The sequence below is a fragment of the Nerophis lumbriciformis genome, linkage group LG12, assembly GCF_033978685.3.
Source record: "Nerophis lumbriciformis linkage group LG12, RoL_Nlum_v2.1, whole genome shotgun sequence".
In the NCBI taxonomy this organism is placed as follows: domain Eukaryota; kingdom Metazoa; phylum Chordata; class Actinopteri; order Syngnathiformes; family Syngnathidae; genus Nerophis; species Nerophis lumbriciformis.
In genome coordinates this window covers 24072205-24097117 of record NC_084559.2, presented here as the reverse complement: position 1 = coordinate 24097117, position 24913 = coordinate 24072205, and the positions used below count along the sequence as shown (strand labels likewise).

Here is a 24913-nt window from a genome sequence, read left to right as displayed (position 1 = left end):
CAGTCACGTAGCATCTACAGCTTTTCACACACACAAGTGAATGCAAGCCACACTTGATCAACAGCCATACAGGTCACACTGAGGGTGGCCGTATAAACAACTTTAACACTGTTACAAATATGCACCACACTGAGCCCACACCAAACAAGAATGACAAACACATTTCAGGAGAACATCCGCACCGCAACACAACGTAAACACAACAGAACAAATACCCAGAACCCCTTGCAGCACTAACTCTTCCAGGACGCTACAATATACACCCCCCGCTACCTCCTACCCCCCCACCTCAACCCCGCCCACCTCAACCTCCTCATGCTCTCTCAGGGAGAGCATGTCCCAAATTCCAAGCTGCTGTTTTGAGGCATGTTAAAAAAAAATAATGCACTTTGTAACTTTAATAATAAATATGGCAGTGCTATGTTGTCATTTTTTCCATAACTTCAGTTGATTTATATTGGAAAACCTTGTTACATTGTTTAATGCATCCAACGGGGCATCACGACAAAATTAGGCATAATCATGTGTTAATTTCACGTCTGTATATATCGGTATCGGTTGATATTGGTATCGGTATTTAAGAGTTGGACAATATCGGAATATCGGATATCGGCAAAAAAGCCATTATCGGACATCTCTAGTTCAAACATTTGCTCAAACTGTCAGTATTTTACAAGTGTTTAATGTACACAGTATATGCCTTTATTGACACAAAATAGCACAAAGACAATGTTAGGGATGTGCCGATCGATCGGCTGATTTTCATGAAAAGATTAATGTCTTTTATTGAAGATCACAAAGCCCCTCTGGCTTTTCAGGGGTGGCCCTGTTTCCAACAGTTATAGAATACAGCTTAGGTAATTCCCATTTCTGTTCCATCAGGACTGCGCCCTTGCAGTGCACTAGGTCCATAATGGCCTGTCTGGATGAGAGCCCTGAACTAATCTCCAAGTAGTACAACATCTTAGTGTCAAAGTTACCAGTATTGATCAGTTTGTGTTGCTGTGAGTATTGCTAGAATTTCGTCTTTAAAATACGTCAAAAAGTATCACGCAATATGCTAACTGTGGCCTGATAAAACAATGCTGTTACAACATTTTTCCCAATGGTGTGTGATGAACAAAATATTCATTAAAAATATGTCATAGTGATCGCATTGTATGGATACCCATATGTTATCATTACGTACACCTGTACAATCCAATTATATTTAAAACCAATTCCAAATAGTTGTACCATAAATCCTACTTGATTGACAAGACACCATTGTCAAAGATACTCAACTTCTCACAGATCACCATCACTCATCATTTTTTCTTGTTTTGTACCATATTCAGGGTGAGAGTTTTCCGTGGAAGAAAGGTCCAGGGTGAATATGACATCAAAGTCGAACAGGTAGGCTAAATATTGTGCAACAACCCCTGCTATATGCTTTCATGAGAATGTATTTCATCATTGTGCTTGACATTAAATGGGGGGGGGGAGGGAATTATATTTATATAGCGCTTTTCTCTAGTGACTCAAAGCGCTTTACATAGTGAAACCCAATATCTAAGTTACATTTAAACCAGTGTGGGTGGCACTGGGAGCGGGTGGGTAAAGTGTCTTGCCCAAGGACACAACGGCAGTGACGAGGATGGCGGAAGTGGGGATCGAATCAGGAACCCTCAGGTTGCTGGCACAGCCACTCTACCAACCGAACTATACCGTCTAAATCAGGGGTGCTCATTACGTCGATCGCGATCTACCGGTCGATCTCGGAGGGTGTGTCAGTCGATCACCAGCCAGGCATTAAAAAAATAGTCCTAAAAATGAGCGATCATAAATCTTCACTATGACGTCACTTTCGTCACTTGATTGACATTCACGGCACCCGAGGGTCTTCTGAGATGACGCTGGCTGCTGCCAGCTCATTAAAATTACCGACTGGAAGGCGAGAAACACTTTATTTCAACAGACTCTGGCGCCGTACCTGTCGTCAAAACTCCAAAGACCGACTGCACAGTTGCACAATAAAAGCTCTGCTTCATCCTGCCTGCGCTACCAAAATAAGAGTCTCAGAAAGCTGGCGTGCACAAGCTAGCAAGCTACGGAGTTTGCCGACAATGTATTTCTTGTAAAGTGTATACAAAGGAGTACGGAAGCTGGACAAATAAGATGCCAAAAACCAACCACTTTCATGTGGTATTGGACAGAAAGGAGGACTTTTTTTCTCCTCCATTCGAAAATGCGGACGTTATCATCACCACTGTCTGATTCCAATCAATGCAAGTCATCAGAATCAGGTAATACACCAACTTATATTCTTGTCTTCATGAAAGAAAGGAATCTATATGTGTTAAACATGCTTGTATTATCTTTAACCACCTTTAACTTGTTAACAATATTAACTATATGTGTTAAACATGCTTGTATTATCTTTAACCACCTTTAAGTTGTTAACAATATTAACTATATGTGTTAAACATGCTTGTATTATCTTTAACCACCTTTAAGTTGTTAACAATATTAACTATTTGTGTTAAACATGCTTGTGTTATTTTTAACCACCTTTAACTTGTTAACAATATTAACTATATGTGTTAAACATGCTTGCATTATCTTTAAACACCTTTAACTTGTTAACAATATTAACTATATGTATTAAACATACTTGTATTATCATTAAACACCTTTAATGTATTAACAATATTAACTATATGTGTTAAACATGCTTGCATTATCATTAAACACCTTTAACTTGTTAACAAAAACATATATTTCATAAATAAGTAAATATAAATTATATATATGAATGAGGTAGATCCCCACGACTTGATCAATTGAAAAGTAGCTCGCCTGCAGAAAAAGTGTGAGCGCCCCTGGTCTAAATCATCTTATTTATAATAACAACAATGTAGGATGCCTTCAAGTAGGAATGGAGACCGAATTTATAGGTTTTATATGTACTGGATGAAATCCGTCTGTACTACCGGGTGCCGTATCACAGAAAATCAAATATTTCGATACATTTGCCCAGAAACAAGCAGTCATAGCGGACTTAGCTACTGTATAAGAGCATACATTTGTAACTCAAATGTATGCTCGTAACTTAAAGCATAACAAAAAAAAAAAAAAACATTAGCTTGTATCGCAAACGACTTGAAAGTTGAGGTATTACTGTACTATTTCTGACATCATGATGATGAAAGAGTTATTCAAAATGTGTGATGCACCTTCATGTCCATCGAAATAATCCCTCTGTCTCTGTCAGGCGTTTTCTTTGTCTTCTCATTCTGTCCCTGACTTGAGTGTTTTTTTTCCGTCATTTCCCTTGTGGCTTCTCCTTCAAAGCCTGACAATTTATGATCGCACCTCCTTCTGTGTCAGTGATGCATAATTGGTAGTTTGTCACCATCAGCGTCACTATGCTTGTATATGAGTTGTTGTAGGGGCATTAATACTGTCAATGTGTTTTTTTAGGCGGAATTCTCTGAAATCAACATGGTGGCTGACTCATCAGGCACATACACAGTCAACATGGACACCATTAGGAATGGCCATAAGGTTACTAAGTAAGTGGACTATTCACTCGAGTGCTGTTGTCTCTCAAATTCCAATTACATTTCATAAATTCGAAACTTCCACATTTCTCAACAGATTCAAGTCAAAATTCAAAACTCATTGTGGCTATTTAGCACTCTCTGTACTTTTAGTGCTGTCATGCATGGTGCTGTCTGTTTGCACGTTAGCATTGTATCCAATTTTTGTAGGTATAAAACAAAAAGTCATTGATATTGTTATTTGGCACTATCCTGTTAGCATGCTAAGTTGTAGCATGCGAAGGGTTAGCATGTTAGCAACTTAGCCAATTTTGTATAAAAAATAACGTTTATATTAATTCAAAGTTTAAAAAAGGGATGGGAATATACTTCCTTCCTTCCGGTTACTTAGCTATCAGAATGTATCTGAATTTAAATTAATTTAATTTCACTCTCTTTAATTGCAATTCCAATTCAACATCCTGTAGGCTCAATTTAATGCAATTCAAATCAGTACAATACAATTAAATTCAATTCAAAATTGCAATTCTTCAAATTACTTGCATTGATATACCAAATTCTGAGTTTTGCACAGGCCTGTTGCACACTTTGGGCCTGATCTACTAAGATCGCAAATGACAAGTGCTATATAGCAGTGGTTCTCAACCTTTTTTCAGTGATGTACCCCCTGTGAATTTTTTTTAATTCAAGTACCCCCTAATCAGAGCAAAGCATTTTTTGGTTGAAAAAAAGAGATAAAGAAGTAAAACACAGCACTATGTCATTAGTTTCTGATTTATTAAATTGTATAACAGTGCAAAATATTGCTCATTTGTAGTGGTCTTTCTTGAACTATTTGGAAAAAAAGATATAAAAATAACTAAAACTTGTTGAAAAATAAACAAGTGATTCAATTATAAATAAAGATTTCTACACATAGAAGTAATCATCAACTTAAAGTGCCCTCCTTGGGGATTGTAATAGAGATCCATCTGGATTCATGAACTTAATTCTAAACATTTCTTCACAAAAAAAGAAATATTTAACATCAATATTTATGGAACATGTCCACAAAAAAATCTAGCTGTCAACACTGAATATTGCATTGTTGCATTGTAATGAATGGAATAGCCTACTTGATTTGATGTTCAGTTTATGAACTTACATTCATATTTTGTTGAAGTATTATTCAATAAATATATTTAGAAAGGATTTTTGAATTGTTGCTATTTTTAGAATATTTAAAAAAATCTCACGTACCCCTTGGCATACCTTCAAGTACCCCCAGGGGTACGCGTACCCCCATTTGAGAACCACTGCTATATAGCATGTGCAAATAGAAAACAAAATGCATGTATTATTGGTGGGCGTGTTGCAGGTGACTATACTAAGACTGCGTAAGCAATTGATAATAAGTGCAAAAGTGGTGCAGACATATTTGCGTCTATTCCCGGCTATGGAGACACTGATTTCTTCATCATTTACAGAATAATAGGATAGGATAGGACTTTATTGTCATTGCACAAGTACAACGAAACTATGTTTTCAGCACAAACCCGTTCAAGATTAGACAAACAAACAGTGTACAGGGTTACAGAACAGGAACGCTGATGGGTCGCCAAAGGCGCCCCGTAAAAGATAAGAAAAAGGTCAAATTCTGGGGAAGAAGATGAGTAAAAAAATACAATCTAGACTGCCAGCCGTCCATCACCCTGAGGGGAAACAAGCGGTGGTGAAGGTGTGGGGTGGGGGAGGGTGTGTGTGTGTGTGTATGTGCCCATTGTCTTGGGTGTGATGATGTCATGTTCATAGGCTGGGGCCGTTCTGCATGCAAGCAAAAGTTCAACTCCAGGTGTCGTTGAGGAGGGAGAGAGGTCAAAAGCGTCCATCATTGAGGTGTCCTCGGAGGTGTTTTCAGAACAGCCTGTTCCTGTTGTTCACAGCATCAAGGCCATTCGAGGGAGTCAAATCGTAGATTAGGATGTTTGTTTTCCGCGAGCAGACATTACAATGACTTGTCTGTTCTATTCGTCCATGCTGGCTGCTCTCATATTCAATTTTTCCTTTTCAACAAGCTTCTCCATGATGTGATCCATCTTGCGATTCAGTTCAGAAATCGTCACATTCTGTGATCCCACAGCCCGGCCCAAACCTTCCATTGCAACGAACAGCCTTTGGGCTCCTTGAGTGGCTGGCATCGTTTTACGAATTTGACGATACACCAGAGCAATGCCCAGCCCAATCAGCAGGTGCCCTGCGATCACGGTTCCAAATAGGTAGATGTCTTCCACGTCCTCGATGGAAAGGACTGAGAGGCACATGATTCTCCATTTGCTATGTTGTGGAATATGCGGCACACAACTATAATATGTAACCATTTTTTTCTGGGTTTTTAGAAGATCTTGATCGGGTATGTCATTGTGAATTTGAGAAGCCCTTTGAGGCACCAATGATTAAGGGGTACACACTACAAATATAATTTGATTGTGTGGCCCCAATGTGGCCTCCACATGATTTGCATATGCAGTTCGATAAAGTAAAACAAAGCAAGTTGACCGCATTCTGTTAATGAACAAGGAAGTCGCTACTACTACTACAAAATAAAATAAACATTGCCACACCTTACGTAAACACCTTGCGCAATGTACGTAACATGTAAGCAAATATGGGACAGCGCACATGTCAATTCCGGTCCTTCAAAAATTGCGGTTTCTTCTTAATCAAAGTAGTTAATATATATATATGTATTTGTATATATTACATATAGCATATTATTTGGGCACTATTGACTAGTGATGCATCGAAAATGTGTCCGCCAAAAAAATACTTTGCTCACCGAAAGCGGATGTTGTGATCGTGAATCCACTTCCGCTGGCGGGCTAGAATAGAATAGAATATAATGGACTTTATTGTCATTATATCTGCATATAACGAGATTAAGGACTCCAACTTAAGGTGCGGTAGTGGGAACAAATACGGGATAAAAATAAATTACACAAGAGGTAATACATATAAAACTAAGAATTGAAATAAACAGACTACTATCCAATAAAAATAATATGCAATTCTGTACAATATAGAAAACACTATACAAATACAAAATACTGTACAATATACAGAACAAGACAAGAGTACCGAAGTAATAAATAACAATCAGTGTCGGATGTATTGCACTCGAAGGGTAATATTGCACAGTATTAGAGTAGGATATTGTATAGGGGTGAATTATTTATTATAAGTTAGAGTTCAAGATGGTGACAGCTCTGGGAAAGAAGTTGTTTCTGAGCCGGTTTGTTCTGGCTCTGATGCACCCATAGCGCCTGCCCGATGGTAGCAGGTCGAACAGGTGGAAGCCAGGGTGTGTGCTGTCCTTGGTGATGCTTTTTGCTCTGTTGAGTCTTACAGGGAGGGGAGGGGGCAGCCGATGATTTTTTGTGCAGACTTTATGACCCTCTGAATCGCCTTTTTGTCTGTTTCAGTGCAGCTGGCGTACCACACTGTTATGCAGTACGTCAGCAGGCTCCGTCTAGGGGGAGGACTACGTCTCTCCCCCTCGTACACGAATGCCGTAGCTTGCCCAAAGATGATGCGAAATTCGCATCCATGGCGCATTTTTGTTTATACTGAAGTGACGGATTCGGACTACCTCCTGATGTTGCCTAAATCTGATGCGAAAAGACCATATTCAAAGTACTTTGGAGCTTTAAGCCTGGCAAAAAATATCCCATCTGTGTCATTTGAGGGCAAAAAAATCAGATTTGGTGTGCAGTAAAAACAATGTCGACCAAAAATATGTAAATACATATTCATGACACATTTACAAAATATGCTTCTGCTTCTTTGGGAAGGAATCGCTCTTCAACATGTTGGAGTGTCATTGCAGGAATCTATGCAGCCATGTAGTGCTCACCAATGAACAGTAGTATGACTAAAATTAGCTATTTGGAATCTTTGGTTCAAAAGTCACCCTTGAAACTAACTTTTTATGCCTCCTAATTTATTTCCTAAGTTGTGCATACAGAACCTGATCTACTTAAGGTTTGCATCTTTTAAAACACCTACAAACTCGATAGCGTATGCAAAGCTGATCTAACTAAGTTTGGGCACAAAGGATTGTGTCTCTTAAGTTATCAAAATAAGGCGCGCAATCCATTTATTTGGGTTAATGTATATGCATAATATATGATGATTATCACAAGGCCCACAATACTGGGAGGAGGCGGAGATGCAAATATAATCATTTAGCACTAGCAATGTGATCTGTTGTTTTGAGTCTTTTGCTCATCTGAAATGTACGTACAAACTGGCATTCACAATTCTATATCGCGCATAAGGTGGCGTGTGTTGCATATTGCACAACATAACAAAACAGCACATACTGGACCGTTGGAGCTAGAGATGTCCTTTTTTGCTGATATCCGATATTCCGATATTGTCCAACTCTTAATTACCGATTCCGATATCAACCGATACCGATATATACAGTCGTGGAATTAACACATTATTATGCCTAATTTTGTTGTGATGCCCCGCTGGATGCATTAAACAATGTAACAAGGTTTTCCAAAATACATCAACTCAAGTTATGGAAAAAAATGCCAACATGGCACAGCCATATTTATTATTGAAGTCACAAAGTGCATAATTTTTTTTAACATGCCTCAAAACAGCAGCTTGGAATTTGGGACATGTTCTCCCTGAGAGAGCATGAGGAAGTTGAGGTGGGCGGGGTTGAGGTGGGGGGGGGGGGGGGGGGGGTAGCGGGGGGTGTATATTGTAGCGTCCCGGAAGAGTTAGTGCTGCAAGTGGTTCTGGATATTTGTTCTGTTGTGTTTATGTTGTGTTACGGTGCGGTTGTTCTCCCGAAATGTGTTTGTCATTCTTGTTTGGTGTGGGTTCACAGTGTGGCGCATATTTGTAACAGTGTTAAAGTTGTTTATACGGCCACCCTCAGTGTGACCTGTATGGCTGTTGACCAAGTATGCTTGGCATTCACTTGTGTGTGTGAAAAGCTGTAGATATTATGTGATTGGGCCGGCACGCAAAGGCAGTGCCTTTAAGGCACGCCTCCAATATTGTTGTCTGGGTGGAAATCGGGAGAAATTCCGGAGAATGGTTGCCCCGGGAGATTTTCGGGAGGGGCACTGAAATTCGGGAGTCTCCCGGGAAAATCGGGAGGGTTGGCAAGTATGACTGGGAGATGCAACTGCTCTGTACTTCTCCCTACGTCCGTGTACCACTCCGTACAGCGGCATTTTAAAAAGTCATACATTTTACTTTTTGAAACCAATTCCGATCATTTCCGATATTACATTTTAAAGCATTTATCGGCAGATAATATCGGCAGTCCGATATTATCGGACATCTCTAGTTGGAGCATATGATGTCATAAATGTGTAGGGGAATGAGTGTCTCTTATAGGCAAAGCTTGTATAGCACATGCAAAATCTTCATTTAAATAGGGCGGTCTGCACCAATTTTGCACATGTTGTCAATTGTACACACAGTTTCAGTAGATCATTCGTAACATACCCGCTAGTAATAGGTACAATTTTGTTGTTTGCACTGTTTAGCGCATAGGTTTTTGGATCTTAGTAGATCAGGCCCATCGTGTATTTTCCCATCAAATGTCTAATAACGTTTTGTCCGTGTCTTGTGGCCCAGATCCTTTAAGCCGGACTTTGTGCTGATCAGACAGCACGCCTACAGCATGGACAAGAATGGAGATCACAGGAACTTAGTCATTGGCCTGCAGTATGCGGGACTGCCAAGTGTTAACTCTTTACACTCCGTCTACAATTTTTGTGACAAACCGTGGGTGGTAGGTGCTTTGATCGTGTCAACGTTTATTGTGCAATGGAACTGATAAAATGCAGAACACGTCGATGACTTTGTTGTTTTTGTAGTTTGCTCAGATGTCGAGACTACACAAGCAGCTGGGACCAGAGGAGTTCCCGTTGATTGAGCAGGTTTATTATCCAAACCACAAGGAAATGGTAAGATTTGACATCCACTTGTCTTTTTACTTCACCCTCAAAAAGCACGAGCAGCGATATGTTCGTGCCAAACAAACGTCGCCGCAAATGACGTCCACATCAATATTCCATCTCGTGTGCCACCTGGGACCAATCTCATTTTCTGGGCTGGGTCATTTATCACGATGGAGGCTAAGTTTTGGGTTCATTCGAGTTTATGTCAAAACTGGGCTTTTCTGTATTTTAAAATGATATTCCCTGCAGAAACACAAGCTTGTATGCTTCACTCAGATGCATCCTAAGAGATTAATATAATTAATTTGTATGCTTTTTTTATAGATTACTTCCTCTCAGTTTCCTGTAGTGGTAAAAATGGGCCATGCTCACTCCGGAATGGGAAAGGTAGATCTGCATTACTCATTCTACCATGCGAGCACTTTACATTATAACACCAATCTATATTCATACTCTTTTTTTTTTTTTTCTTTTTTTTTTTTTCTTTAACTTAAGGTCAAAGTGGACAATCAATACGACTTTCAAGATATTGCTAGTGTTGTGGCGCTGACCAAGACATACGCCACCTCTGAGCCCTTTATTGATGCCAAGTATGACGTCCGCATCCAGAAGATTGGAGATAATTATAAGGCTTATATGTAAGTCATCGTCTAGGTATGTTCTGTTGCGTCCAAAGGCAAACAGTCACATACTTTTATTATGACAGGAGAACATCCATTTCTGGCAACTGGAAAACCAACACTGGCTCGTCCATGCTTGAGCAAGTGGCCATGTCTGACAAGTAAGTATTTTTATTTTTATTGAACTTTTAAACTTTTCTAAGGTTCTCATTTTATTACTGTTACCATATTATTTATATCATTTTTATTAGTTATTTTCTATTTTAGTTATTGCTATTGTTCTTACTATTTAATGTCTATTTGTCTTGATTTCTTATTTCATATTTTATTTATCTTTTTATTTTTATAAATGTAAAAAATATATACTTTTTTTTATTTTTTATTACCGTATTTTCCGCACCATAAGGCGCCCTGGGTTATAAGCCGCGCCTTCAATGAACGGCATATTTCAAAACTTTGTCCACCCATAAGCCGCCCCGTGTTGTAAGCCGCATCTAAATGCGCTAAAGGAATGTCAAAAAAACAGTCATGGAATCGTATATCAACATGGACGGAGCTGCTGAAAAAAGCCACCCGGCCTCTTCGCGTAAACTTAAACTTACCTTAACCACTCGCTCATCTTTTCTTCATCCATCCCTTCGAGTTAGCTTTTATGATGACGCCGGCTGGAAAGGTCTCTTTTGGCAAGGTCTTCCTTTTGAATATCACCATGGGTGGAAGTTTCTGGCCATTAGCATGGCAAGCTAGAACCACAGTGAAGGATGACTTCTCATTCCCTGTGGTGCGAATATTCACCGTACGTGCTCCCGTTGTATCCACAGTGCAGTTCACAGGAATATCAGTTGCTGTGAAATAGTAATCCGTGTGCGGATGGAGAGATTGCGTCTTTTCATGAACCGGATCCCTGTCACTTGGTAGGAGCCATTTTGTGGTCTTTACAGATGTAAACACACAAAGGAAATGAAACGTACGGTATATCCGCGCGCTTTTTCTTCTTCTACGCGGGCGGGTGGTTGCTTACAGTAGAAGAAGAAGCGCTTCCTGTTCTATGGGGGCGGGTGCTTACCTTGGCGGTTGCTTGCGTAGAAGAAGAAGCGCTTCCTGTTCTACCGGGAAAAAAGATGGCGGCTGTTTACCGAAGTTGCGAGACCGAAACTTTATGAAAATGAATCTTAATATTTATCCATATATAAAGCGCACCGGGTTATAAGGCGCACTGTCAGCTTTTGAGAAAATTTGTGGTTTTTAGGTGCGCCTTATAGTGCAGAAAATACGGTATTATATTTTAGATGACATTAATTAAAAAATGTTCTCTAGTATGGGTGCCTGAGTGATGCCCTGTCTTTTTATTGTCAATGGTTTATTGTGTGCGTGCATGCAAGTGTGTGTACTTGTGTGTGTTTTCTGTTACGTTCTGTGTTGGTCTTAAACACCAGGATGCAGAGACGGCAGGCGAAGTGCAAGTAAAAATGCATTTAATAACAAAAATAGTGCAGCAGGAAAGTGCACATGAAGCAAATTGCATCAGATTGTTTGTTATATAATAAACATTTCTTTCAGCACTAATAGTTGTGTTTAATTACAGGTACAGAATGTGGGTGGACACGTGTGCCAACATCTTTGGAGGTTTAGATATATGTGCTGTCGAAGCTCTTCATGGTAAAGATGGCAAGGATTACATCATAGAGGTACTGCGAGGCAGCATTATCGGGTCAGACACATGTTTTGTGATCAGGTAAAGAATTGTCATGTTGTTGTTCTTAAGGTGGACGACTGTTCAATGCCACTCATCGGTGACCAGCAGGATGAGGATCGTGTCCAGATTGCTGAACTGGTAGTTTTGAAGATGAACCAGACTGTTACACATGCCTCCAGCTCCTCCACGAGTCGTACCACAGCGACACAGGTGCACGAGCAATCCGAGCGAAATAATACTAAGAGAAAAAGACCGTCTAATTATGCAGGCCAACAATGAGAAAACATGTTAAAATACATTAAGGTAATTGCATGAGTCATCAAATATTAATGTATTATATATATATACTGTATATATATATATATATATATATATATATATATATATATATATATATATATATATATATATATATATATATATATATATATACATATACTAATAGTGTTTTGGACCTTTAATTAGACATGCACATATTATATTTAATTTCCTTTATTTTATGTGGAACAGTGTCTCACACATCCTTGTACCACATACATTTTTAACTGCTTATTGCCCATCACACGCCCCAGCAACATCATTTTATAAATGTATAACTACTGGATGACAAGTAGATTCTGTTGCAGGTTTTCCCCTTAACCTTTTAAGGCCCAAGCTGTTTGTTTACATGTTTTTTTATTTCTCTTTGCTATTTGGGCTTATTGGACACGAATTAGACTAAAAACTAAAAATCATCTTTTAATATGATGTACTTAGTCCATAAGTGCACACATGTGCACTTCATGTGTAGTGACATGCTAATTTTTATTTTTACACTTTTATTTCCAAATTCCATTGTATGTTATACTCGTCTGACACCACCAGATAGCAGTATAAGTGGCGATATGTCGGCATAAGTGTACACATAAGTGTACACAATTCCAACCCTTGATGCTGAGTGCCAAGCAGGGAAGAATGCTGGTATGAGCTTTTAAACATAACCCGTTAACTGCTGCCAATCAAATGGTGAATAAGATACTCTTTAGGGTTCATATGTTTGTAAATCTGACTGTGTTGAAGTCAGTGCCTCACCAGCCATCAACCTCACCGCACGTTACTGCTCTGTTGCTATTTGTTGTTGTGTCATAGATTTAGCAAAAATCTTGCTTGATGTTTCATATGGCTTTTTCAGCCTCGTGATTTCTTTTTTTTTTTAGCTCTGAATCATGAGGAAATGTCTCTTCAAATTCGCGGTGCTCTTTCAGATAGTGACGTTTCAGATTTTCACTTTTCACCAGAGCAACAGTAGTGTTGCATAGTAGACACATTGGTCTGGTACTTGCAGTAGGTAGGATGAAAACATATTGCTCTGTCCATTCTTCCTTGAAACGTCGGTTTTCCCTGTCCACCTTTCTTTTACCAGCCTGAGCCAACTTGGAGCATGCCATTGTGATTTGATTCACATTCAGTGACTGACAAGTGAACAGTTAGCGAAGTAGCGATACGAGACAACTGTGTGCCTGCAGCGAAAGGTTCCATGCACTGTGCACATGACCCAGGTGGTAACAGCCTATCAGCGCGTCGTTGTGAAAGAGATGACAACCCATACCCCGGAATTAGCCAATCAGAGTGGCGTTCTCTCGCTCTCACTCCGTCTCTCTCTCTTTCTCTGTGAGAGAGAGAGAGAGAGAGAGAGAGAGAGAGAGAGAGAGAGAGAGAGAGAGAGAGAGAGAGAGAGAGAGAGAGAGAGAGAGAGAGAGAGAGAGAGAGAGAGAGAGAGAGAGAGAGAGAGAGAGAGAGAGAGAGAGAGACGGAGTGAGTGAGACACGGAGTGAGTGAGACACGAGAAGTGTAAACGAAACGTGGAGATATTTGACTAAAAACAACGAAGAACGTTGACTTGCGCTAGCGATAACTCACAGATAAATACAATTATTATATTTTTTTATAATAATTATAATTATAATAATAAAAAAAACATTTTTTATTTTTTATTTTTATTTTTATTTTTTTTACTATAATTCGTGCTGGGTCCGGACGGACACGTCGCTGGGTCCGGACATGGACCGCGGTCCGCCTGTTGAGGATCACTGGCCTATGATTTGCGCACTGTTGACGAGTGAAAACTTGACCACCGGAAAAATACTTTGATCACTGAAAACCGTGCTACCAAAATGCTACCAAAATGCATGCAATTGTCTGGAGTGTTGTCAGTATGTCTGCGATGTGGACGAGATTTTTATATATATATTGCAGGTATACCCGCGCGAACAGCCATCTACAAAATATGCAAATATTAAGAGGACAGTGGCGGCTTTTAAAGGGGAACATTATCACCAGACCTATGTAAGCGTCAATATATACCTTGATGTTGCAGAAAAAAGACCATATATTTTTTTAACCGATTTCCGAACTCTAAATGGGTGAATTTTGGCGAATTAAACGCCTGTCTATTATTTGCTCTCGGAGCCAGGGCCGGCCCGTGGCATAGGCCGTATAGGCAAATGCCAAGGGCGCCGTCCATCAGGGGGCGCCACGCCAGTGCCACAAATGTTAGAGAAAAAAAAAAAAAAAAAAAAGTTGGTACTATTATTTCTAAATACAAAAAATAATCCCACGTTAATTAAAATGCAAAGTAAAGCCTATTTAATATAAATATTATTTGTTACAACATTACGCCCCCCCCCCCGCGCACGGTGCGCCCCCTCCCTTCCCGTATCATGACTCTTTTTGAACGTCACCACATCAAAAAATCAACACAAGATGTCAAAACGGCCAAAACTGTCAGGTGCCCAAGGAAGAAAAAAGAGAAAAGAAGAGGAGTAGAAACGAGAAAAGACAGAGGTAGCAGGTAGGTAACGTTAGCCTACATTAAATTATTTGTCTGTTACAGAATGTGATAGTAACCTGGCTTTTTAGCATTAAGCTAATGTTACATGATTCGGCAATTGCTAATCAATAAATAGCTAGTTCTGTTTTAACGTCGAGTTAATATTGTGGAGGGGGCTAAATTGTTATGGAAAATAATAATGTAACGTTAGGTAATTACAGTACTCCCACCTTACATTCCTCAGGGACATTTGTATTAGATCTTTTAAGCAGGTGTTTTTTGTTTACATTGTTATTGCCTTCTGTTTAGCTAATGTTTGCCCTGCAGGTAATAGTCACTTGTCCACCCCTTTATATATTAGGTATAGTTGTAAGTAAAAAAAAAAGGTCAAAGACAAAGCTATTCGGTTTCTTGTGAGTATATACACTTCACTGCCGATGTGGGGGGGGGGGGGCGCCACCTAAAATCTTGCCTAGGGCGCCAGATTGGTTAGGGCCGGGCCTGCTCGGAGCGATGACGTCACAACGTGATGTCACATCGGGAAGCAATCCGCCATTTTCTCAAACACATTACAAACACCGAGTCAAATCAGCTCTGTTATTTTCCGTTTTTTCGACTGTTTTCCGTACCTTGGAGACATCATGCCTCGTCGGTGTGTTGTCGGAGGGTGTAACAACACGAACAGGGACGGATTCAAGTTGCACCAGTGGCCCAAAGATGCAAAAGTGGCAAGAAATTGGACGTTTGTTCCACACACTTTACCGACGAAAGCTATGCTACGACAGAGATGGCAAGAGTGTGTGGATATCCTGCGACACTCAAAGCAGATGCATTTCCAACGATAAAGTCAAAGAAATCTGCCGCCAGACCCCCAGGAAAAGAGAGCGGAAGAGGGTATGTCTACAGAATATATTAATTGATGAAAACTGGGCTGTCTGCACTCTCAAAGTGCATGTTGTTGCCAAATGTATTTCATATGCTGTAAACCTAGTTCATAGTTGTTAGTTTCCTTTAATGCCAAACAAACACATACCAATCGTTGGTTAGAAGGCGATCGCCGAATTCGTCCTCGCTTTCTCCCGTGTCGCTGGCTGTCGTGTCGTTTTCGTCGGTTTCGCTTGCATACGGTTCAAACCGATATGGCTCAATAACTTCAGTTTCTTCTTCAATTTCGTTTTAGCTACCTGCCTCCACACTACAACCATCCGTTTCAATACATGCGTAATCTGTTGAATCGCTTAAGCCGCTGAAATCCGAGTCTGAATCCGAACTAATGTCGCTATACCTTGCTGTTCTATGCGCCATGTTTGTTTGTATTGGCATCACTATGTGACGTCACATGAAAATGGACGGGTGTATATAACGATGGTTAAAATCAGGCACTTTGAAGCTTTTTTTAGGGATATTGCGTGATGGGTAACATTTTGAAAAAAACTTTGAAAAATAAAATAAGCCACTGGGAACTGATTTTTAATGGTTTTAACCCTTCTGAAATTGTGATAATGTTCCCCTTTAAAAAGACAAAGTCCAACTAGAGCAACAGCGCGAAGCAGGTGTGACGTCATGCTCATTTCAGCCTCTTTAGTCAGGGACATCGAGGGACAGAAGAAGAATCTCTAAACACGAGTACATTTTACAATAACACCAGAAGAAGATGCAAGATTTATTACTAGTTATTTTTTAAATCAAGATAAAAGTCAATAAAAGTTTGTAAACACTTGAAAAAATCTCAACAAAGTACAAAAAGTAGCAACAATTGAAACAATTGCAAAACAAAAAAATATATATGTTAATACTAGTTAATAAAATTAATTTGTTTTCATGTATTTATACATTTTTTGAGTCAACAACATGACAAAATGCCACTTTTTGGAACATATTATGCTATAAATACGTAGGGAAATGAGTGTCTCCATGGTGATAGCTGGTATACACACAATATTGGGGACGGCGTGGCGCAGTTGGGAGAGTGGCTCTGCCAGCCACCTGAGGGTTCTTGGTTCGATCCCCACCTTCTACCAACCTCGTCACGTCCGTTGTGTCCTTGAGCAAGACACTTCACCCTTGCTCCTGATGGGTCGTGGTTAGGGCCTTGCATGGCAGCTCCCGCCATCAGTGTGTGAATGGGTGAATGTGGAAATAGTGTCAAAGCGCTTTGAGTACCTTGAAGGTAGAAAAGCGCTATACATGTATAACCCTGTGGAGGGTCAACTCCCACTTCGGCGTGGCGAAGTTGGGAGAGTGGCCGTGCCAGCAATCTGAGGGTTACTGGTTCAATCCCCACCTTCTACCATCCTAGTCACGTCCGTTGTGTCCTTGAGCAAGACACTTCACCCTTGCTCCTGATGGGACTGGTTAGCGCCGTGCATGGCAGCTCCCGCCATCAGTGTGTGAATGTGTGTGTGTGTGAATGGGTGAATGTGGAAAATAGTGTCAAAGCGCTTTGAGTTCCTTAAAAAGGTAGAAGAGCGCTATACAAGTACGACCCATTTACCATTTACCATTCAGACCACCAAGCAACGACATGAGAGCCCGTTTCAGGGTTACAATATTGTTTTATTTTGATGTGATGTCCCAGGTTGCTTTTCAGCAATTGTCTTTTAGTCTCGCTCTCGCTCTCACGCCAGCTCCCCTCCAGCTCCCCTCCAGCTCCAACTCCGTCTCTCCTCCTGGCTGCTGCTTATAACAAAGCGACAGGTGATTAGACCACAAGGCCCAGGTGGGCCATCTACACACCTGTCGCTGATTTCGAGGCCGGTCCTGGCACACCCCGCTTCGTTGCAGGCCCACAGGCCACACGCCCTCCTCCACAAACCCATTTACCATTTAAATAGATTGTCTGCACCACTTTTGCACTTGTTATCAATAGTACTAATAGTACATACAATTATATATTCTGCACACACTGCAGTATTTTTATAGTATATCTGGATCTTAGTATATCAGGCCATTATTGTTTATGCATTTCTGTTGCAATGTTTGTTTAGAAACCAGTATCTCCTCAGCCTTCCTCCCAACCGAGAGTTCCACAGTCTCAGCAGCGGCCCCCGCCTCAAGGTAAAAAAAAAGAAGCATATTTTTCTTTTTCCTTTCTTTTAAAAACTTAAGTTCTTTTGCATCATGAATTTTTACATCACACAGTAACTAAAAGTCATATATTTGTTTGCCTCAGAATGATAGCGACCACATTTTGGTAAAACAATTGCGACTTGTTCAGGGTGCAACCTGGGATAGGCTCCAGCTGTGACCAGCGGAAGGCCAACATGAAAGTGTTATAGACATTTAAAGTTGACTTTCAAAATAAAAACATGCATGGTCATTAGTCATTTTAGGATAAGGATAGTTAAAAAATGTGACTGTTATAATGAACTGTTTAATTTGGAAAAATACCCCCAAGATGTTGCCCAAGAAGTGTAATGACACTTTATTGGGGCTTTTTGGGGCGTCGTGGGTCGGGTAGTAGAGCGGCCGTGCCAGCAACTTGAGGGTTGCAGGTTCGATCCCCACTTCTGACATCCTCGTCACTGCCATTGTGTCTTTGGGCAAGAAACTTTAACCACCTGCTCCCAGTGCCACCCACACTGGATTAAACGTAACTTAGATATTAGGTTTCACTACGTAAAGTGCTTTGAGTCACTAGAGAAAAGCAATAATAATAATAATTCACTCACTAATTCACTTTTCAAAATAACATGCCACACAATTGTAATTGTGTATGTATATATATATTTATATATGTATGCATGCATGTATGTATGTATGTATGTATGTATGTATATATATATACACAATTACAATTACATTTGTGTGGTATGTTATTTTGAAAAGTGAATATTTATATATATGACTGTTGTCAGTCGTATCAATGTTATTTCTTTAAAAAGATAGCAGACCACCAAGGATCAATCAATCAATCAATGTTTATTTATATAGCCCTAAATCACTTAGTGTCTCAAAGGGCTGCACAAGCCACAACGACGTCCTCGGTACAAAGCCCACATAAGGGCAAGGAAAAACTCACCCCAGTGGGACGTCGATGTGGCTTGTGCCACGACAGCAAGGATGTCACCCAGGAAGTCATATTTTGGGTATTTGGGTATGGCTTTTCAAAATAAAAGCCGTCAAAACTGTTTTTCTAATTTATCTCTTGATCTAATCTGATTGACTGATACACGTGACACAAATGTATAGACAGGATATTAAACATTTTAAAATCCGATGTAAATGTCAGGTAACAGGAAGTACGATGAAAATAGGATGTGGAATTTCAATGTAAAAGTGCTACTCAAATGTGATTGTTGCATTTTGGCTTGGCCTTTTCAAAATAAAAAACGTTCAGCATCTAATTGTTGAATTTCAAAATAAAAGCCTCCCCTAATGGAGTTGGTTGACAAATATTTAGTCTGTTTAATACTGTAGGAGTCACAATCATGTTATCACGTTAGGTGTTCACCGGTAGCAGTATAACAGTGACTATATAAGCACAGGTGTAGGAGTCTTGCAATCTACTGTAGTACCGATAACTGTTTAGGGTGGATATTATTCAGTGAGTCGTCTCACTCTTTTTTTAGTCAGGTCTAAGTTGTCGTGGCTATTTGTGGAATGTTACATGTTCTGCAATGAAACGGGAACATGATTTGCCTTTAAAGTCTAAAAGTGTCAGCTCCTGCAGGCCTAAAACTGACACATTGTGTAATCATGTTGTTTTTGGTGCGCAACCCACTTTTTTTCTCATTTCAAATTGCAGTCAAGTAGTCAAACGCAGTGTGATTGCTCTTTTTTTCCCCCTCAGGTGCTCCCCAGCAAGGTTCCCCTTCTCAGCAGCGTCCCCCGCCTCAGGGCCAACCCCCCGCACAGGCTCAGCAAACTGCAGCCGATCCAAATTCCCAGGTAAAGGGCAGCCAAGTGGCTCCGCAGCGAAACCAGGGAGGCTCCCCTCAAGCTCAGAGGCAGCAGTCTGTCACCCAGCAGCAACAAAGACCTCCTCCAGGGGGGGGCGGTCAGAAACCTCAGCAACAGAGACCCGCTCAGCCACCCAGACAGCAGTCACAAGGCGGGCAGCAGAGGCCTCCTGGCCAGCAGGCTCGCTCTGGGGGGGCTACCACCCAGCAGCCACGACCTGCAAGCCAGGGAGTTCCAGGAGGACGCCCCCCACTGCAACAAAAGCCACAGCCCCCACAAAAACCCAGCCAGGACAACTCGGCCGTGGGCGGTTCCCCACAACTGAAGTAAGTAAAAGTAGTCAGGACTTAACCATACACAGTTTATTAAGAGTGTATTTAGGGCAGGGTAAAGCACTTTTACAGTATTACATCAATCATTTGCACCACTTATTTTTCACAAAGTGAACCTTTTTTTTTTTTTTTGCAATGACTTGCGCATGCAATATTTTACATTTTCATAATCCACTACAATTTGCATGATTTTCTTTGCTTGATCTCAAAATGATTATGACACACATTAACCAACTTCTTCATGTTGGTGAAGCGTTGGAGAGGGAGGAGGGGAAGGGAGGCACATGCTACGAGCTCGCTCTTGAATCAGATAGTGTTTCTCACCTTTTTCGTCAAAGTACTGGCACATCAAATTTTCTTTGGCCCACTGGTAGTCAACAAATAAAAACACTAAGACTGAGTCATCAACACGTTGGATCCCGGAATAAACTGCGTCATACATAAAGTGGGGTGTACAAAACCCAAAGGTAACAATACAACCTACCGCTATCTAAAAGAAACAAGCTGTAACTAGGGGTGTCCGAATCCGGTATTGAATATTGGTCAGATACTCAAAAAAACAGACAGGATGATATCGGCTTGCATATAAAATCTCTGATCCAAGCAGTCCAGTCATCTAGCATCTAAATAATCACACAACTTTGGTCTGTTCTTGTATTTTAGGCAAGTCATTTACAAAAAGGTAAACACGGTGGAGGCTGTAGGCTACTAAGAGCAAGCAGCTACACAACAGCTTAGCGCACAATAGCACCCAAGCTGGACATACGTAATAAGTGTCCTACATTGAACAATATTGCAGTCTAAACTAAAGATGTGTCAATATAAACAACTATCAAATGATTACATAAGCATATGATTTACACATCCAAAGTCTCCAAGGTAGAAGCATATTAGACATTTTAGAGGCGGTATAGTACCGAATATGATTCATTAGTATGGCGTAGGGGTGTAACGGTACACAAAAATTTCGGTTCGGTACGTACCTCGGTTTAGAGGTCACGGTTCAATTCATTTTCGGTACAGTAAGAAAACAACAAAATATACATTTTTTGGTTATTTATTTACCAAATTTGTAAACAATGGCTTTATCCTTTTAACATTGGGAACACTATAATAATTCTGCACACGTTAATCAACATTAAACTGCCTCAAGTTGTTGCTCAGATTAAATAAAATGACAAAACTTTTCTTCTACATATAAAAAGTGCAACATTAAACAGTTTCAAGTCAACGCATCATGTTTAATTTATTACAGCATTTGGGAAGCCTGTAGTTGATTTTTATTATGTAAATGTTATATTTTTATCAACATGTGATAGCAGGGACCCTGCCATTCAAAACTAGGCTACTGCATTAATAATGATTAATGTAACTATAGCTGAAAAAATAGTACAATAGCAATAGGAGAGACTATTCATCCCTGAACACCATAGAGTTCATGTAGGCTTAATGATGCAGTTACATTATTATATCTTCATTTAACATAATTTCCTTTTTTGCTGCTTCAACACAGCTCAATCAACACAGAAAAAGGTAAAGTGAAATAACAGACAGACAGGGCTTTGCTGTCTGTAACACACAGACACACACACACACCGCAAAATGAGCTAACGTTACGCTAAAAGCTAATTAGCCTTCACCTCAAGCCAGGACTGCGAGCGAGCTGAGCTGCAGTTTAAGTTTCTAGAACGTCAACGGGCTCATAGTGATGTTACTAGTAGTTGACTGGGAGGTGTTTATTATAATTTGGGGAGAGTACGCTGCCTTGTGCTCACCTGCTAACAGAGGTGGGTAGTAATGCGCTACATTTACTCCGTTACATCTACTTGAGTAACTTTTGGGATAAATTGTACTTCTAAGAGTAGTTTTAATGCAACACACTTTTACTTTTACTTGAGTATATTTATAGAGAAGAAACGCTACTTTTACTCCGCTACTTTTATCTACATTCAGCTCGCTACTCGTTACTAATTTTTATCGATCTGTTAATGCACGCTTTGTTTGTTTTGGTCTGTCAGACAGACCTTCATAGTGCCTGCGTTTCAACAAATACAGTCACTGGTGACGTTCACTCCGTTCCACCAATCAGATGCAGTCACTGGTGACGTTGGACCAATCAAACAGAGCCAGGGGTCACATGACCTGACTTAAACAAGTGTAAAAACTTATTGGGGTGTTACCATTTAGTGGTCTATTGTACGGAATATGTACTGTACTGTGCATCCTACTAATAAAAGTTCCAATCAATCAATCAAAAGTGTGAAGGAAAGAAGACCCTTTTTTATTTCAACCGTACATCCCGTCAAAAGCCTAAAGACTGACTGCACAGTTCCTGTCTTCACAATAAAAGTGCCGCTCTATCGCGCTTGCGCTTTCAAAATAAGAGTCTCCGAAAGCCAGCGCAAACAAGCTAGCAAGCTACGGAGTTTGCCGCCAATGTATTTCTTGTAAAGTGTATAAAAACGAATATGGAAGCTGGACAAATAAGATGCCAAAAACCAACCACTTTCATGTGGTATTAGACAGAAAGGAGGAACTTTTTTTCTCCTCCATTTGAAAACGTGGACGTTATCAGCACTACTGTCTAATTCCAATCAATGCAAGTCATCAGAATCAGGTAATACACCAACTTATATTCTTGTCTTCATGAAAGAAAGGAATCTATATGTGTTAAACATGCATGTATATTCATTAAAACACCTTTAACATACAAACAAAAACGGCAAAATAAATAAATATAAATTATATACTGTATATATCAATGTATGTATATATGTGTATATATATATATATATATATATATATATATATATGATATGTGTGTGTAAGTTACTCATCAGTTACTCAGTACTTGAGTAGTTTTTTCACAACATACTTTTTACTTTTACTCAAGTAAATATTTGGGTGACTACTCCTTACTTGTACTTGAGTAATGAATCTCTAAAGTAACAGTACTCTTACTTGAGTACAATTTCTGGCTACTCTACCCACCTCTGCCTGCTAAACACCTATCTGCTCGACGCTGAAGCATTGACTACATGCGCTCTGAATACGCACTGCTGATTGGCTGTTACCGCTCTGAATGTGACCAATCAGATGGTTGTGTGGGTGCTGAGACAGAGGCAGAAGAAGCAAAGCAGCTTGTTAAGACTTTAGCTTAGAAACTCGTTCGGTACACCTATGAACCGTACCGAAGCGGTTCAATATAAATACACGTACCGTTACACCCCTAGTATGGCGGTACTTTACTAATACCGGTATACCGTACAACCCTAGTCCTGATATTGTATCAGATTGATATCAGCATTGGCCAATACTCAGGGAAGTGAAAATGTCGTATCTGGACACCCCTACTAGTAAGCAAAGAGAAACTATTTCTGTGAAAAGCAAACTAAAGGATGTTTTGTATCAGTAAGCAACTTGAGTAGGAGTATGTTCCACGCTTCACAAAAGTCATCCATTATTCGTATCACTTCCAAGCAAAATGATTCGGTGCTAGTGACTGCACTTCTTCATCTTGGTGTCAAACCTGTCCTCTTTTCCCCAACGTCTCTCCTCCTCTTCATTCCATGGGTATGCTGCATGACTTTAATAGCCTCTTCCTCTCCTCTATCGCCATCTCCTCTCTTCTATAGCAAGTCCCAGTCTCTTACCAATACCTTCAACATTCCAGAAACCCCAACGCCGCCGGTCAGCCTTAGCCAGGACGAGGTGAAGGCCGACACCGTACGCAATCTACGCAAATCTTTCGCCAGTCTCTTCTCGGACTGAGACGCCGTCATCATCTTTGCTCACTCCCGTTTGTAGAAAGCCGGGACGGGTCCCACAGACGACCTTGACCTCCACTCCCTCTTTAACAGGAGCCAACACAACGTTATGATATCCACACAACCGCATATTCCAAACTGTTTGAAAACTGAAACATTCCTTGCCTGGCCACAATCTCCTACCATCACACACACCCAGACACAGACCTGTATATGCATGAGCACACACAAATAAGAAAGACTTAGGTGCGATTATCGGGTGTGGCGTACCAACCAAAAAGGTGAAAGGCTCACACAATTGCACACATACAGTAAGTACAGTACAGTACAGTAGGATGTCCAGTGTTTGAGCTGTTGGGCGCTCATGGTGATGTCGTAGCTGCATGTCAACAAGGGGGCAATGGTCGCATTCTCCAACCCCCCGCACATTGGTGCTTGTAACCGTGTTGTCGCCTGTAGTTCAATTAGCGTAGGTAACAGCTTTGTAGGTGTTGTATGTTGCCGCCACCTCTTTTTCCCCCTAGTTTGGGCCTGATCTACTAACAAATACCATAAACGCAAAAAAACAGTGTGTGCAAACCATAACATTAGAGGGTGTGTTGCGTGTGGTCTACTAAGACTGTGTGTACAATTGATAGCCGGTGCAGACCGCCTTATTTAAATAAGGATTTTGAGTTGTCATGTCTGGATGATGTTTTGTTTAGGTTTCTGCCTTTTCACTTCCTTGTCTTGTTTCCATGGTTACCCATTAGTTTCACCTGTTCCACGTTTGGACTCACACACCTGTCACCAATCATGTCACTGTTATTTAAAGCCTGTCTTTTTCTGTTGGTCGGCCTGGCGACATTCACTCTGTTTACCTCTGCGCACTTCATGCCATGTCAAGTAAGTTTTTTCTATTCACGCCACAGATAGTGACTTTTGTTCATGTCCATAGTTTTTTGCCCACGTGCAAGTCTTTTTGTTTCGTTAGTCAAGTTTGTACTTGACTAACGCTTTTTGTTCCTTTGTTAGTGTAAAATAAATAATGTCTTTACCTTCACGCCTTGCCCGCGCCAACTTTCATTTGCATTCCGGGAAAACAAACCCCAAAGTCTGAGTCTTGACAGAATGTCGGCAGCTTCTGTCCAAGTCTTGACAGAATGTCGCCAGCTTACGGACTGTATCCCTTGCAGACTGTATTGATATATAATGTAGGAACCAGAATATTAATTACCTTAATTAATTAATTACCTATTAATTAGCCTACTCAGTGGCCTAGTGGTTAGAGTGTCCG

The 24913-nt window shown here is 40.4% G+C and overlaps 1 protein-coding gene across 2 annotated transcripts in view; it reads left to right on the top strand.

Annotated features, from left to right (window-relative positions):
* The window catches only part of syn1 (synapsin I), a 31089-nt gene extending 6410 nt beyond the window's left edge, over window positions 1–24679 (top strand). Inside the window, exons 3-14 of one of the 2 annotated variants that reach the window (XM_061986127.1) lie at window positions 1338–1395; window positions 3463–3554; window positions 9186–9342; window positions 9428–9517; window positions 9836–9898; window positions 10007–10149; window positions 10218–10292; window positions 11717–11819; window positions 11897–12037; window positions 17624–17693; window positions 19429–19864; window positions 23544–24679. In XM_061986127.1, the coding sequence (XP_061842111.1) occupies window positions 1338–1395; window positions 3463–3554; window positions 9186–9342; window positions 9428–9517; window positions 9836–9898; window positions 10007–10149; window positions 10218–10292; window positions 11717–11819; window positions 11897–12037; window positions 17624–17693; window positions 19429–19864; window positions 23544–23571 (1456 nt within the window). In that variant the 3' untranslated portion in view covers window positions 23572–24679. Of the gene's footprint in view, window positions 1–1337; window positions 1396–3462; window positions 3555–9185; window positions 9343–9427; window positions 9518–9835; window positions 9899–10006; window positions 10150–10217; window positions 10293–11716; window positions 11820–11896; window positions 12038–17623; window positions 17694–19428; window positions 19865–23505 lie in introns of both variants that reach the window. The other variant, XM_061986125.1, reaches the window with a different exon arrangement.
* The last annotated feature ends 234 nt before the right edge of the window (window positions 24680–24913 follow it).